This window comes from Heterocephalus glaber, unplaced genomic scaffold, assembly GCF_053883595.1.
Source record: "Heterocephalus glaber isolate CG9 unplaced genomic scaffold, H.glaber_assembly_v1.0 deba00000122, whole genome shotgun sequence".
Taxonomy (NCBI): domain Eukaryota; kingdom Metazoa; phylum Chordata; class Mammalia; order Rodentia; family Bathyergidae; genus Heterocephalus; species Heterocephalus glaber.
In genome coordinates, this window is record NW_028258138.1 from 58,661,272 (window position 1) to 58,676,249 (window position 14,978).

Here is a 14,978-nt window from a genome sequence, read left to right on the forward strand (position 1 = left end):
TAAAAAAAAAACTATCAGCTTAAATATGTTCATTTCAGCATTATATATAAATAATGTGAAACACTGGGACCAATGATACTATCCAAAAATACAGAAATAGTTACATAAATTATGGAAAATCAATTCAATGGACTATTATAAAGCCACTGTAAGAGTAAAGAAATTGTTATGAAATACAACTTATCAAGATTACACAATAATTTACAATATAGTTTAGCAGAAAATCATAAATAAAAAACAAAAAAATGAGACATGGCACTTGAACACACTGGAATGCAACAATTAAAATTAATAAATTGCATAACTCATTGGTTTTCTTTACTTTTTAAAAAATACTGTTTTACCAAAGATTTTACAATAAATAAAAATGGAAAAAGGTAAATATCAAAAAATTATTTTCTGAAGCCAATAAAAGCTGTTTGAATTTTCATAATTCTACATAGAAAATTATGTTCAGAATCAGCAGGACTAAGGTAAATTTACATAGTTTCCAGATTACATGAGTTCCAAGATTTGAGTTTTACTTTGAATAGCTGTAACCCCTTTCCCAGTAGCTATGAATGGATGTAATAACCAGAAGAAAAGAAATGGTAGAGGATTTGTTACTACAAACCATGATTAAACTGCACTTAATTAGATTTAAACATCAGAAATCACAAATGGAGGAAGACTCAGAAAAAGGTTTCTCGTGGATAAGAACCAACTGTTCTTTTAGCCCTAAGAATTATGTCTCTTCTAGTCCTTTAGTGAGGAGAAATTGAGTGTTGGTGTCAGAAACCAATGATCATTCCATTCTCTGTAATGCTGCACAGCAATTGTGTAACATTTTTTATGAAATCAAATATATATTTTATATATTTTTTTTCTAAGTGTAAAAAGGGCTTCAGAGTGAGGGAGGGAGATAGTAGATCAAAACCCTGAAGCAGAACTAGCAGCAAAGCCTTTTAGAAGAGAAAACCGCAGTGCTGTTACTTCCCCTACAGAGGTGAACTGCTGTCCCCTCTCGGGACCACAGAGGTACCTGTGTCAGAGCTGCGGAGCACAGCATCCTTGGAATAAAAATTATGTGTGCTATCCTTCCTCAAAGATCCTTGTGATTAAACCATGAAAAAATTTGCTGAAAACACAAATTTAAAAGCTCCAACACTCAATTTTCCTAAGTGTCCTAGGTATGATTCATTTTCTGTGTTTTGTAATTAATGGCCTGGATGACTCAACACATTTCCCGGTTCACTAAGCAATCTGGAAATGGCCAGAACTTTTCTCTAAAACTTAGCTGTCAATTATTCCTCTAATAATGTTTGATTTTTGGACCATGGTGTTGAAATGCCAAGTCACTTGAACAGATGACCATTTGAAATTTTGAATTCAAAGCTTTTACTTTTTTTTATTTTTTTATTTTTTTGGTACCAGGGATCGAATTTTCAAAGCTTTTAAATAGCATAAAATATCAGTTAGGGATCCCACAATTAAGCAGAAGGGCAGGAGCAGTGGAAAGGGGGAAGACAGAGATGGAGGCAGTGGAAACAATGTGGGGCCTCCTTCCTGATACTGGTTTATTAATAATGACAACAGGGTTCCCAGCATTTGCACAACAGCAATTAGCCTTGATATACTTTTTTCTTTCCTACAAGAACCAAAATTTGCTTCTCTGTGTATATTTGGAATTCCACATGTTGGAATACAGGAAAAAAAATCTACATTTCAAAAAAGTAGAAAAAATAATCCAAAATTGTGATATCAAACATCAAATTGTCTAACTATGGAAGGAACTTTCTAAATTTCACCTCAAAGGCAAAAGAAAAGTTCTCAGGTCAGTTTTCCTATTTTCTTGGGTTTTAATGCCTTAGTCTAAAGAGCTAGTGTACAAATCCACACACATGCTGTGTGTGTAAAACACATGCTCAATTCAAAGACTTAGTATGGAGAAACATAATGTAAAATATTAATATTTTTCATATTGAAGCAGATGATAATATTGTGGATATGCTAGACTAAATAAAAACGTTATTAATATTAATTTCATCTGTTTCTTTTTATTTTTCATAACATGACTACTAGACATTTTAAAATCATATAGGTCACTCATATTTGTGATGTTCATATGTTTATTATAATGGTATATAAATGAATCAGATTGGATTAAATTATATAAATCCCTTCAAGCCCTAGGGTCTGACACTAAGAAACTGTATACACAAGCTAGTAAGATTTAATAAGTTATCATAGAGAAACCTAGCTCTCATCAATACTTCATTCTTTCTCACTTTTTCAGCAAGGTCCTTCACTATCTCCTCACTCTGTTTCTCAAGGCTCCCTAATAGTCAAGAAGAATGAGTGTGTCAACTTACCAATAACCTGCAAACGCACACTCATGGGGACATTCTGGACAGATCATATTTTGCCATTTGATCATATTTCTTTTTGTTTCATGCTATATTTGCAGATAATAGACACTAATGTCTATTTTTGACGATCTGCAATGAATAATGAACTTTTTTGTATTGATATCTATACAAAACGAGTTGTGATATTAGAGAACTTCAGAAGTCTCATAATCCAGTGATTCCCCAAACATACTGGTACCTATGTATCACCTGGGAAATATTTGAAAAATAGTGATTTCTAGGCTTGCTATCTGGAGACTCTGACTCAGAAGGTCTTGATGATGCCCAAGATTCTGTACTCCAAAAAGCTGCCCAGATCACTCTGAGGCTTAGATCCAGGGAACCACAGGATACCTGAACTTACTTCTGTAACTGGTGTAAGATGAATTTTCCAAATGGGAAGGCCAGGAACCTCAGACCTGGAAGCCAAGATGCAGGGCTCCTACTCTAGTTCACCACCGTTGGATAAGTAGACTCTTCAAATACCTATATTACTCACCCTTCAAGAGCACCAGCCATCAGAATATCTTCTTTGTCTGTTTTAACATCCAACTCTGGTTCTCCACTAAGCAGAAGCTTCAAGTTATAAATAACCAGCAAAGTACCTGGTAGAAAAGTAGATGTGTGACTTGTCAGTGTTTCAAATACACTAAATGCTACACATTGTGCTATCACCTCATTTATAGACTTGCGTCTGCTATAGATCAAATTTTCTTTTGTACCTCAGTAAATGATACGTTTGAATATGTTCCAAAATATATGTCTTCCAGCAGACTCCACTCTCTGCCAAAAAGTGTTGAGCTTTTATAATATGGTGTTTCTTATTACTATTCAATTCATTACACGTCTTTCAAACTCTGACACTCTTTTCATAATTTGCATCATAAAAATTGTTAGGAGTCTGAGCCAAGTTTGTATTGCAAGCAAAGCTATCATTGGTAGAACTGAAATTAATGCATAAAAGAAGAAATATGAGATTTTAAAACTGTAAAAATACAAAGTATTTCTTCTAAACTTCATAGCTGGTATTGACAAACTTCCTCTGCACAAGGCCAAATAGGAAATATTTTAGGCTTTGCAGGCCATATAGTGTCTGTCATAATTACTCACAACTCCACTCTGCTTCTGTAACATAAAAGCAGCCATAGAGAAGATATAAATGAGTGAGTTTCACTGTGTTCCAATAAGACCTTATTTATAAAATCAGGAATGGCCTGTGGGCATCTTTTGGTGACCCCTGCTCTAAGGCATGGTTAATAAAACAGCTCAAATATTTACAAGGTCTATTATGATATGAAGGCAAACAAATACTGCCTCCAAAAAAATTTTTTTAAGTAATTATACTTTTGTAGGGAAAACAGTAGAGTGGCTAAGAACATGGGCTTTGGAGCCTAAATGTCTGTGTCTAAATCGTGGATAACTGCTTACTAATACAGTGACCTCCATTAAATTTTCTAATCTCTCTAAATCTAATTTTTCTCATTTATAAAACAGAATTTATGAAAGACCTGCTACACAGAATTTTTTTGAGAATTAAATTGACTTCATTTTTAAAAAGCACTTGGAAAACTATTCAGGAAATAAGAAGCCCTTCATTACTAGCTGTATATTTTATAATTAGAAGTCAACTAAAAGATTACATTAAAGGTCTTTAAAATATATTGGCTATACATTAATAAGATGAATACTAATTTAATTGCCACTACTTTTCCTCTATGATTAAAAAAGAAGTGACTTCAAACATAATTTTTAAACAAAATGCCCCATTAGGGAAGAAATTTTGGAGATAAAGCAAGGCAAGTCTGAAACAAATGATTTAAAATTTCATTATAAGGATTACACGAGTCAAAGTCACAAGAAGCAGAGTGCACACAGCTTTCTCTAAAGCACAGTTCTTCTGCTTCTAGATATGAAAATGGAAGTCTAGACAAACACTGGGACTGGTAAATGTCAGTGGACATAATGCATTCGACATGCTGAGGCAGAAGGTGGCAGAAGATGAAAGGACGGGGTAAAGATCTGTTAATCTGGGAGGAAAATGTTGACAAAGCTTTTGCTAACTCTCTGCCTCATAATAAATATAGATTTATTATTTTATAAGTTGCTAACTCTCCTATCTGCTGGTATCACACCATCTCAGATGCTGCGACAAGTATCTCCTAACTCTGCTACACAAAGCAGGAAGTGGGGAGTCGTGGTGATAGCATGCATCATCCTCTTCTTATTTGGTTTCAGCAAGCTCATGTAAGCACAAGCCTTTCTCCCGTGTCAGAGATTTACAGTAACTCACATTTGGAGCCTCTTAAAACTCACTGATAAAATGAATGACTGTTCCTTTGTGAAATTATTAATACAAAAAAATATGAAAATATATGAAGAATGTCTTTCAGAAGACATACAAATACTTCCATCAAAATCTCAGTTTTTAGGATCTTACCACATTTTCCACAGATCATGTCAAATTGCTCCATCAATTCAGCTTCATTTTGAAATGGAGAGTATTTATAAATTATGGACAGTTCTGTTGAGAATTTTTGGGCATCATCTGTGACAGATTCTCTCGTTCTTGTTAACCATGAAGGCATTGGAACTACAACCTATTTTTAAAAAGTGAATTCATTATGAAATACATAAAAACCATCATCTTTTTGTCCTATCCTAATCCATTCTACTTCTCATCTAAATTATAAAACAAAAAGTTAAAAGTTTATTTTCTTCCCATATTGTATTCTAATTTTATAAAGAAAGACAACATGTATACTTGGGTTTTAAAGTACTCTACTGTGAAATGTAGGGACAGACGGAGTCTGCCTCAGCTCCCTCTTAAAAGATGGGTGGAATGGCAAAGCAAGCAACACTATCAGCATTTTAGAAGTTGAAAAGTAGATGACAGCATACCAAGAAATACAACTCAAGGTCCCCCTGCCAGAAAAGAAAGGAGCCAGCCTGATTTACAATTCAGTTTGATGGCTGGAGAGCCAGAAGCAGCATCAAGATCTCCATCTGGCTACAAAAATCCTGGATGTTTTTCTCTGAAAGGAGAAGAACCTGTGTTTCTGGACCAGAAGACATACAGGCACTGTCATTAGGGGGACCTTACTGAGAGTAGAGGGACTGAGTGAAAGTGTATATATTGGATGCTGAGAATCCCAGATGTCTTTTCTCATCTTCTTCCCAAAAGGGCTGGCACAGATGTCTTCAGACAGAAGACTGTAGGAAATCTGACCAGTCCAAAAGGAAAGGCCTAAAAAAAATAACATTAAATGTGCTCCAATAGAAAGGTCCAGTTAGATTGTTGGATCATTTAATTGGCACACTCAGAGCTGCCAATCTCACATTCTTGAGAGTTTCAATCAACATTTTATCAGACTAATAAAAGTGCTTTGGACTAACAATCATCTAAGAAAAACATCTGATATGATAAATAGACAGCACATAAACACACATAAATTAAGCAATTCAGTGGAAATGTCAAGGAGAAAAAAAGTCAGTTTTTATAATAATATTCAGAGCTGTTATGAGAAAGTACTGTATGCATGAAGCAAAAACTAGATATCTTTGAAAAAAGACCGCTGAGAGGATAAAAAAGGCTTCTTGGAAATTAAAAATATGAATACAAGAAAAAACATTATGAAAGAATTGGAGGATAAATGTCGGAAAATCTTCCAGAAAACAAAACAAAAAGACAAAAGACAGAAAATAGGAGAAAAAAAGTTAAGAAAATAAGAACACTTTCCAGAAGTCCAAGAACAAAAACTCAGAAGTTTGAAGAGGAAAAAAAAAACAATATGGATGGAAGAAAATCATCAATGTTACAGGAAACTAGACAGGATTTACAGAATATGAATTTCCAGATTTAAAAGTTCTCACACGTGCCCAGTGCAATCTCTATAAACAGACCAGATAGATAAAATATTGAAATCAGAACACCAGGGAGAAAGAAGACTCTTTTGCCCTTCAAAAAAGTAGAGAGAGGGAGAGAAAAGAATGGGTCACATACAAAACAAGGGGATAAAATTAAATGATTTTAGATTTCTCACTAACACTACAAACTACAAACACTACAAACTAGACAATGGAGCAATACCTTCAAAATCTTGAAGGAAAATGAATTCTAGCCTACAAATAATACCAAGCCAATTTGTCATGAAGTGCTGAGATAAAATAAGAACACTGTAATAAATGAGGAGTCTCAAAAAATTCTGCTTCCCACATTCTTGCTCAGAAAGCTGCTACAAAATATGCCACACGAAGAGGAGAGAGCAAGCTGCAAAAGAAGAGCCTTGGGATCTGAGACCTGACAGGTAACAACGGCAAGGGCAGATGCCAGGATAATCCCAAATGCCAGCTTTGGAAGACAGGAGTATGGGCTGCAACACAGGCGGAGGCTCCACAGCAGAGCTGTTGGGAAGATGAGGCTGACGAGAAAGAAAGCAGTTGGAAGCTGAGATAAACTAAGTAATACGAACACAGAAAACCAAGCAAACATTTAGTGACAGTAGTAAAGACACAAAAAGCTAGGCAGTCCACTTTTAATTCTAGAAGAAATAAAAAGTTATGCTAAAAAAACGTTTATGACATGGCATAATATGAACAGTGTTTATACAGTCTTAAAATGTATCTACTGAACATTGACCTCACTGAAATTATGACAGCACTATCTTGGGGGTAGGGGGACCAGAAGGCTGTGTATATGTGACAGAAGTGGGGAAAAGAACATAAATAAATGCTTTGGCCACTCATGTCTCCCCAATCTCCCATATGTATCACTGCTTTTGACAATTTAGTAATAATAGTCGCACACACTCACTGAACAGCATTCTTTTCAAACACCATAGTTTTGTTATTTATCCAATTCGTATGCCTCTGCCTTGTTTTGTAACAAGGTTGAAAACTTTTTGATGGTCCCATGGTCTTCAGCTAGTTTTCTACCTTCCACAGTGGTCATGCAGTGCTGAGCAGACCATAGTGCCTGTTACGTTGCATTGAATTATAACATTCACGACAGTAAAAGGCAGGCAATGCAAATTAATAAAATGCCTCTGGGTTTGCAAATGGAGTTAATAGTATCATTAGAATTACAGTATTACACCTATTTTCAATAATTTTCTTTATATTTTGATTTCTAAGTCTTTAACTCTAATATTCTATTAACTTTAAAAATTATAATACATTTGTGGCACAAGTGGTGGAAAGATTTTGCAGACTTCTTTCACAAACCTTACTGGGGAAAACAGAGCCTCTTTATCTGGAAAATCTGGGTACATGTAGAATAAAAATAATGTCCTCAAGAAGGCCTTCAGGGGCTGGGGGTGGCACTTGCTTAGCATGCCTGAAGCTCTTGGTTTGATCCCTAATACTGCGCTAGATAGACAGACAGACAGACAGACAATGTATGCCTCCAATGAACTCCAGAATGAATAGATACCTCCTCTCCATTTCTCAAACATACTCCTAAATTTCTAAATCCTAAACAAGAAAGAAGTTACAACAGGCTTCAACTCCTGAGAAGATAAAGGAAGCAACACTGTTCCCATGGGAATGTAAGGACTCCCTCAAATCTTACCTCACTCAGACCTTCTCCTTCACAGAATGTCTGAGAGAAAAGCACACAGGTCATTGTCTCTTCCTTCTTCGTAAAAAGAATAAAGTCTTTTCCAATTCTCATGGACCCACTATATCAAAAGTGAAGAACATAATGATTTACACCTCAGATGTTAAAAATGAAGAAACAAGTGTGCATGGCTCTGTGTACTGTCATGGATTGTTCTTCTCAACAACCTGTCTTATGGGCCTATCACCAAGAGGTCATACTTTATTTCTCAAAGTGGCACTGATGAAGTAGAATGGACCCAGATTCAAGCTGCTGTTTGAGACATGGTTGCTGGGGTGAAGTCCTATCCACGGCTCAAAAGAACAATCAATGGACCCTTGTGGAGACATACAGAGCAGCCTCAGGCCTCACCTCTTACTGAGACAAACTATAAAAAGCTGTAGACACAGCACTTAGGCTGCAGTGTGCTCTGGAAAAAAACAGAACATAGAGACACATTGAAGCTTGAGTAATATCCAGAGGTACCACTTCAGGAATGCCTGCAGGAAGACTCACCTTACTATTTGTGAGAATTCATTTTTAAAATGTTGCATAAATCAAGTCAGTTATGGGTATGGAGATTCTAAAACAAGGCAGAACCACTCCACAAGTTCGCACTGTTTTTAAGCTTTACGTGTTTGCATCATTCTGTATAACACTGCTTTCAATATTGTTTCCAGTATCAATAATGCATGCATTAAGGGGGGAAAATGCTCACCTTTTAAGACCATTGCCATATTGTCCAATGAACTTCAAGGTGGATAACTGTTTCTTGGGTGTTCCGAAGTGAATGATGTCTGAAGCTTCCTCTGTAATTGACAATGATGTTCAAGGTGGTTAGGAAGTCTCTTTGGTATTATGATGTATCTCAGGATATTTGGACAAACCCATACCTCCTGGGCCAGCCCAGAGACAAGGATTCGTATGAGGATCCACAATTTCTAGCAAGGATCTTAATGGTATGACACTGATGGAGGTGGGACAGACTTAATCACATGACTCTGGATAGCATTTAAAACTCTGAGCCTTAAATTCCTTGTCTAAAAGGAACTGCTAATACATCACAAAGTTGTTGATGAAGATAAATGAAACAAATTAAATGAGATATTTGTGAAGCCTTGAACAAAATACTTGGCATTTGATTAAGTGTGAACAAATTATAAGCATTATAATGACTTGTACCACAAGTAATTTTATCATGAATTTGACCTTTACCTAGGAACATATAAGACTAAGAAGGACAGAACAGCTTCTGTTCTGATATTACCAAGGGGAAATGACTTAATTTGTTCAAGCTTTCAGACTCATTCTCCTGAACTTGCCAGATGTTTCAGAATTCTACACAAGAATCCTCTGGATTTCAGAATATACTAACCTCCAGAACCAAGAATTTTCTTTCTTTAGTCTGCCTCAATACATGCTTAGAATTGTTCTGAAGATCCCGTAGCAGCCTAGGTATAGACACACTATATGTAGTTCAATGGCACTTGGTATGAAGTGTGTAATGGCCACCAAGCACCCTGTTAGTTTCATCAAACTGGACACTGGATCACATGTTTTTACAAGGGTTAAGCCCTGAGGGTAGCCATGATGACAATATTAGCCACCATGTACTGATTGCTTAGTACATACTAGGAAATCTGTATGTTTTACACTTTACACGCACTGTACCGCCTACTTAATTTCATTTTTCTCTTTTATCTTTTTGGTACCCGGGATCGAACACTGGTCCTTGCACTTGCAAGACAGGTGGTGCCACCTACTTAATTTAAGGAAGATATTATGATCTGTGTCATGTTGTTGCAGGAGGAACAGACTGAAAGACAGACAAATAAGATCTGAAAGGATCAAGTAAAAGAAGCAAAACCAGGATAATGTAATAATAAATTAACAGGAGTGTGGCCTGCAATTAGAACTATCAGAAAAGGCCACTTTGAGAAGACTGACATCTGAGATGAGATTCAGATGATCCAGTTCCAACCAGGTGTGGCTGGAATGTTAGAAGCAGGAAGTGAGCAGTATGAAAAAAGGCCAAAGAAAGGTGAAGAGGGACAAATAATCCAAGATCTTGGAAATAAAGCTCAGGAGCACAAATTTATTCTTCAGCAGTGGAAAACCAATGAGGGTTCCCAACAGGATAATGATATGATAACATTTACATTTTTAAAAGGCTGCTGTGGTGGGGAAAACCATGGAGGAAAAACACAACAGTTTGGAGATTACTGTCAACATCATCTCTGGGTCAAGATTATCTCTCTCAGTTTAGACAACAGATAAATTCTATTTTATGTCCTCTAAAATAAACTTTTCCTTCTAACTCTACTTGATTTCTAGTGTTAACGAAGAATTGCCAATAAATATATAAAAAATACTCAGCATCTTTAGCCATTAGGGAAATGCAAATATAAATTACATTGAGATTTTATCTTGCCCTAGATGAAATGTCTATTATCAAAACAAAACAAATTCTGGAAAGGAAGTAAAGAAAATGAGTCTTTATACAGTCTTGGTGGGAATGTAAATTCATACAGCCACTATGGAAATCAGTGTAGCAGTTCCTCAAAATACTGAAAGTAAAACAATCCAGCTATGCCACTCCCGAATAATTTATCTGAAAGAAATGAAGTCAGGTTACAGAACATATACCTTCATATGCATGTTTATTGCAGCATTATTCATAATAGCCAAGATATGTAATCAGTCTAAATGTCTGTCAACAGATGAATGGATAAAGCAAATATGGTATATATACTATATGGAATATTTTTCAGCCATAAGTAAGAGTGAAACTATGTCATTTGCAGGAAAATGAATAGAATAGAAATGATCATATTAAGCAAAATGATCCTGACTAGGAAGATAAGCATTGTATGTTTTTCTCTCATATGTGAAAAAGATGGGGAGGAAAAGAAAGAGGGTGAGGAGGAAGACAGGAGGTGAAGAGGAGGAAAAGGAGGAGAAGGAGGAAGAGGTGGAGGAGATGACAACCAATACCTACCTGAAATTAGAAAGACCCTATTAGGGAAGGCAAGAGGTGTTGCAGGAGGGGGGAAGGAAGAGATGAAAAGATAAGAGAAAGGAGGCTGACCGTGATCAATGCACAATATATGCATGGATGTAAATATCGCCATGAATCCTGTCAATTCATACAATTAATATACAGTAATGATTGCATTTTTTAAATTGATCTCAACAATATTGATTATTCTACTATATATGGATGTCCCTTAGTTTCTGATAGAGTTATATATATCCTGACAAACTCATCATAAATTGAAAATATTGAAAGTTGAAAATGCATTTAATGTCCCTAACTGTCACATGTCAGTTTAGCCACACAGTCTGCTGTAGAGTGTGGCTGTTTCCCCTCATGATCATAATCACGTGGCTGACTGGGAGCTGGAAATTGCTGCTGAGGCCCGGCGTGGTGAAAGGGTATCTTGGCACACACTGCTAGCCCAAGGTCAAAACGCAAAGTTCCTACTGAAGGCGTATTGCTTTGGCACCATGGCAAAATCAAAAAATTTTAACTTGAACCATGCTGTCTGGGACCTTCTGTATATCAATTAAGGTTCCTTCTAAAAGTCTGAATATTTGTGAGTTTTCTTTTCATTTCGTTCATGACCAATATAAAAAGATTTGCTTCTTTTTTCTAGTTAATATTTTTATTGGTACATGTTTATGATACTTGCTTCTTTTTAAAGGAATTCCTTCATATGATTATCATGTATATTCTGTCATTTATTTTAAGAAGTCAGGAAAATCAACTTAACATTTGGGCTCAAAGTAAAAAATGAGACTATTTTTTCAGTCTGGTTTTTCTTACAATCTCTTTATCTTCTCATATTTAAACACTAAAGAATCAAAACATTAATCAAAATGACCTGGAAAAATAAGAATTGTCTAAACAAAGTCAGAACATAAACTAGATGGGATACTCAAGCATTTTCGACACTTGCTAATCAATATTCTTTGAATATTCATCCCAAGGGACAATTTTAGAACTAGAAAGAGATAACTGCTTTACTTTGTATTCTCAGCTTACATTGGTACTGCTGACCACCCTGTCCTCAGATGTGCAACCAATAAGAACATTTCTGTATTACTTGAACACCCTCAATGTTTTTGAAGCATAGTGATCAAAATGCTAGTAGGGCCGGGGATTTAGCTCAGTGGTTTTGCCGCCTGCTGTGCAAGTTCAAGGACCCGAGTTCGATCCCTGGTACCAAAAAAAAAATCCTAGTGTGTGGGACATAAAATGCCATAAGAATTAAGGAATACGGTATCTAAAACAACTCAAAGCCCATATCAGAAGATGATGTACACTAGAATTGTGTGACTATTTTGTGCTGGCTTTGTGCTAAATTTAAGTAGATAAAGTCATGTAATATATTGTAATCTATTCATCATGAGGGGAACAGTCATTTGAAAGAACTAAGTGCATTTGAACCTCCAAAAGAAGGAAAAAATTGCCAAAAACAACAACAGGTGACCTCTACCTCAAGGTCATGTAGAAAATTTTAAATAGCCTGAAGGCACTGGGAATGACCTTGAGGCTCTTGCAAATATGATAGCTGAAAGACGAACTAAAAACAATCTCACTGCATTTGGTCACTATTTGAATGTATTCCATTCATTCCCACATGGTTTTTCTTACAATCAGTACCATCTGACTGTCATTTTTTTCTCACAATATTTATTTACATTCACTTTTTGTCTTCATTTAGAATCTAAACTTTAGATAACTGCAATGAATTTACTCCACCAGGTGGAAAACTTAAACCTAAAACCTTCAACAATAAGTCTGGGGTTTATTTTCCTACCAGCTCCATACCTGTTTTCAAATAGATAGCTCAATTTATTTTTATTTATTTTATGAGTTTTCAGACTATTTCTTTTAACAGCCAGCTAAGTGTCTAGATAATTAACTTACCAGGGCTCATGCCACATCCATCATCCATGAAGCACAACGTGAATCCACCCTGCAGTTTTTCATTATCCACTGTAACAGAAAGCAGTTATTACCAATAAATACTAGGCTTAATTTGTTCATCAGAAAGTCATGCTGCTCACATAATTACTCGTCCTCCTCAATGGCAGCCACGGAGTGACAGTTATGGCACAGTGACGGAGCTCCGAATGGAGTCTTGGCTACAGCTTCATAAAAAAAACTGCAGGGGAAAAACAATCACTCAACAAAAAGGCTTTAAATTAACATAAAACATCTACATGTTAATAAACTCTGTATACAGCGGGACATACCCTGCTTTGAAATTGAACTGGGCCTTTAAACTTCAGGTATTTCTTCCCTAGGAGAGGAAAAAAGTAGTTGGTGATGTAACCCCAGGATCCCTCTATCACACTGATCAACCTTTATGTTTTCCCACCAAAGTACTAATTCTAAAATAAACCTAAGCCATTCTTATTAAATTCATCAGACTCCCTCCTAAGTAAGTAGTTAATTCCTATAAGAACCTTTTGTGAGTGCTTCTTTGTGGCAGGAAATATTTGCTTTTTGAAGATGTATTTGATTTTTGAAAATAGATGTTATTTGAAATCAGTTTTGATGATTAAGAGATACCTTAAATTACATAATATCATCTCTGGTTTTAAAAACTTAAAGATGTAACTAAAACTAATGAGATTAATTTTAGTGGACTGTTTGTAAATCTATTCTAAAAATAATTTTAGTGGTTGGATCGTGAGTTCCAGAATATTTTTTCAAGTGTTACCACAGAAATATTTATGCATAATAAACTGCATATGTTTATATAATACGATAAATTTGGATACATACACACATACACATACATACTCATACACACACATACTCATATACACACAGACACACACACACATGAAACCATCACCACAATTAAAGGAGTGAACATAGCCATCACCTGAAATGCTTCCTCCTGGCTGTCTGTAATCCCTCTCTTCTTTCCTTCCTTGCCTTATCACCCACTTCATTCCCAGGCAATCACTGATCAGCTTTGTGTCCCCATGAATTACTTTATAGCACATTTAAGTCAATCATTACATTCAAAGATCAACAAGAATTCACATTTATAAATTAAACAGTGTTCAAGGTAATGCATGAATAAATATCTAAAAGATATATGAAACTGTATTAGTTTTCTGTTGCTATAACAAAAGACTTAAGGCTAGATAACTTGTGAAGAAAAGAAGTTTATTCATCCCACAATTCTGGAGGCTCTAAAGCTTCTGCTCACCTCTGGGGAAAGCCTCATGGCAGATGTTACCACATTAGCAAGAGCACATACCAGCCAGAAGGATTATGTGGCAAGACAGGAAGCCAGAGGCCCGAATGTCAGGTTCATTCTCCTATAACAACCCACTTTTACAAGAACTAACTCACTGTGTGGGATCAGCATGAATACCTTCCAAGGTCAGGGCCTCCAATGATCCAACCACCTCCCAGTAAACCTCATCTCTCAAAGGTTCCACCACCTCTCAAAACTATGACACTGAGAACCAAGCTTCTAACACATGAAATTTTAGGGGCAAACCACACCCAAACTACAGCGCTAATCTTTTCAAGGACAAGTGCTACAGTCATGTGCCCAATCAAAAAGCTCCTCCTGGTTATCCTGTGTTCATGTGGAATTGGGAACCACCTGATCTCAAACCAAGCTCAGCCTCTGGTTATCTCTTCACAGTAGCTACAGCTGATTTTGCACTTCTTGATATACTTGTCTTAAGGAAGAAGCGTGCGTGGAAAAGAGATGGCTTCCATGAACAGCTGAGAAAGACCAAGATTCCCAGCAGCTATATATCACACAGCCTCCCTTTTTAAAATTTTATAAATCTACATCATGGATTGGAGACAAACGAGTATATTGTGTATGATAATTCTGAGTGCTCGGGAAAAGAGGGTGACATGAACTCTGACCCCCACACCCCAAAGAACAGTGTATGGATTCTGATTACAGCCGCTGCGCTTGGTTCTAGGTGGTCTTCTTAGCCTCTCATCAATA

At 36.1% G+C, this 14,978-nt stretch overlaps 1 protein-coding gene across 1 annotated transcript in view; it reads right to left on the bottom strand.

Moving 5' to 3' along the window:
* The window catches only part of Morc1 (MORC family CW-type zinc finger 1), a 209,433-nt gene that overhangs the window by 163,283 nt on the left and 31,172 nt on the right, over window positions 1-14,978 (bottom strand). Inside the window, 5 exon segments of the mRNA XM_087215093.1 lie at window positions 2,887-2,992; window positions 4,825-4,984; window positions 7,954-8,062; window positions 8,699-8,789; window positions 12,914-12,982. Of these exon segments, the coding sequence (XP_087071219.1) occupies window positions 2,887-2,992; window positions 4,825-4,984; window positions 7,954-8,062; window positions 8,699-8,789; window positions 12,914-12,982 (535 nt within the window).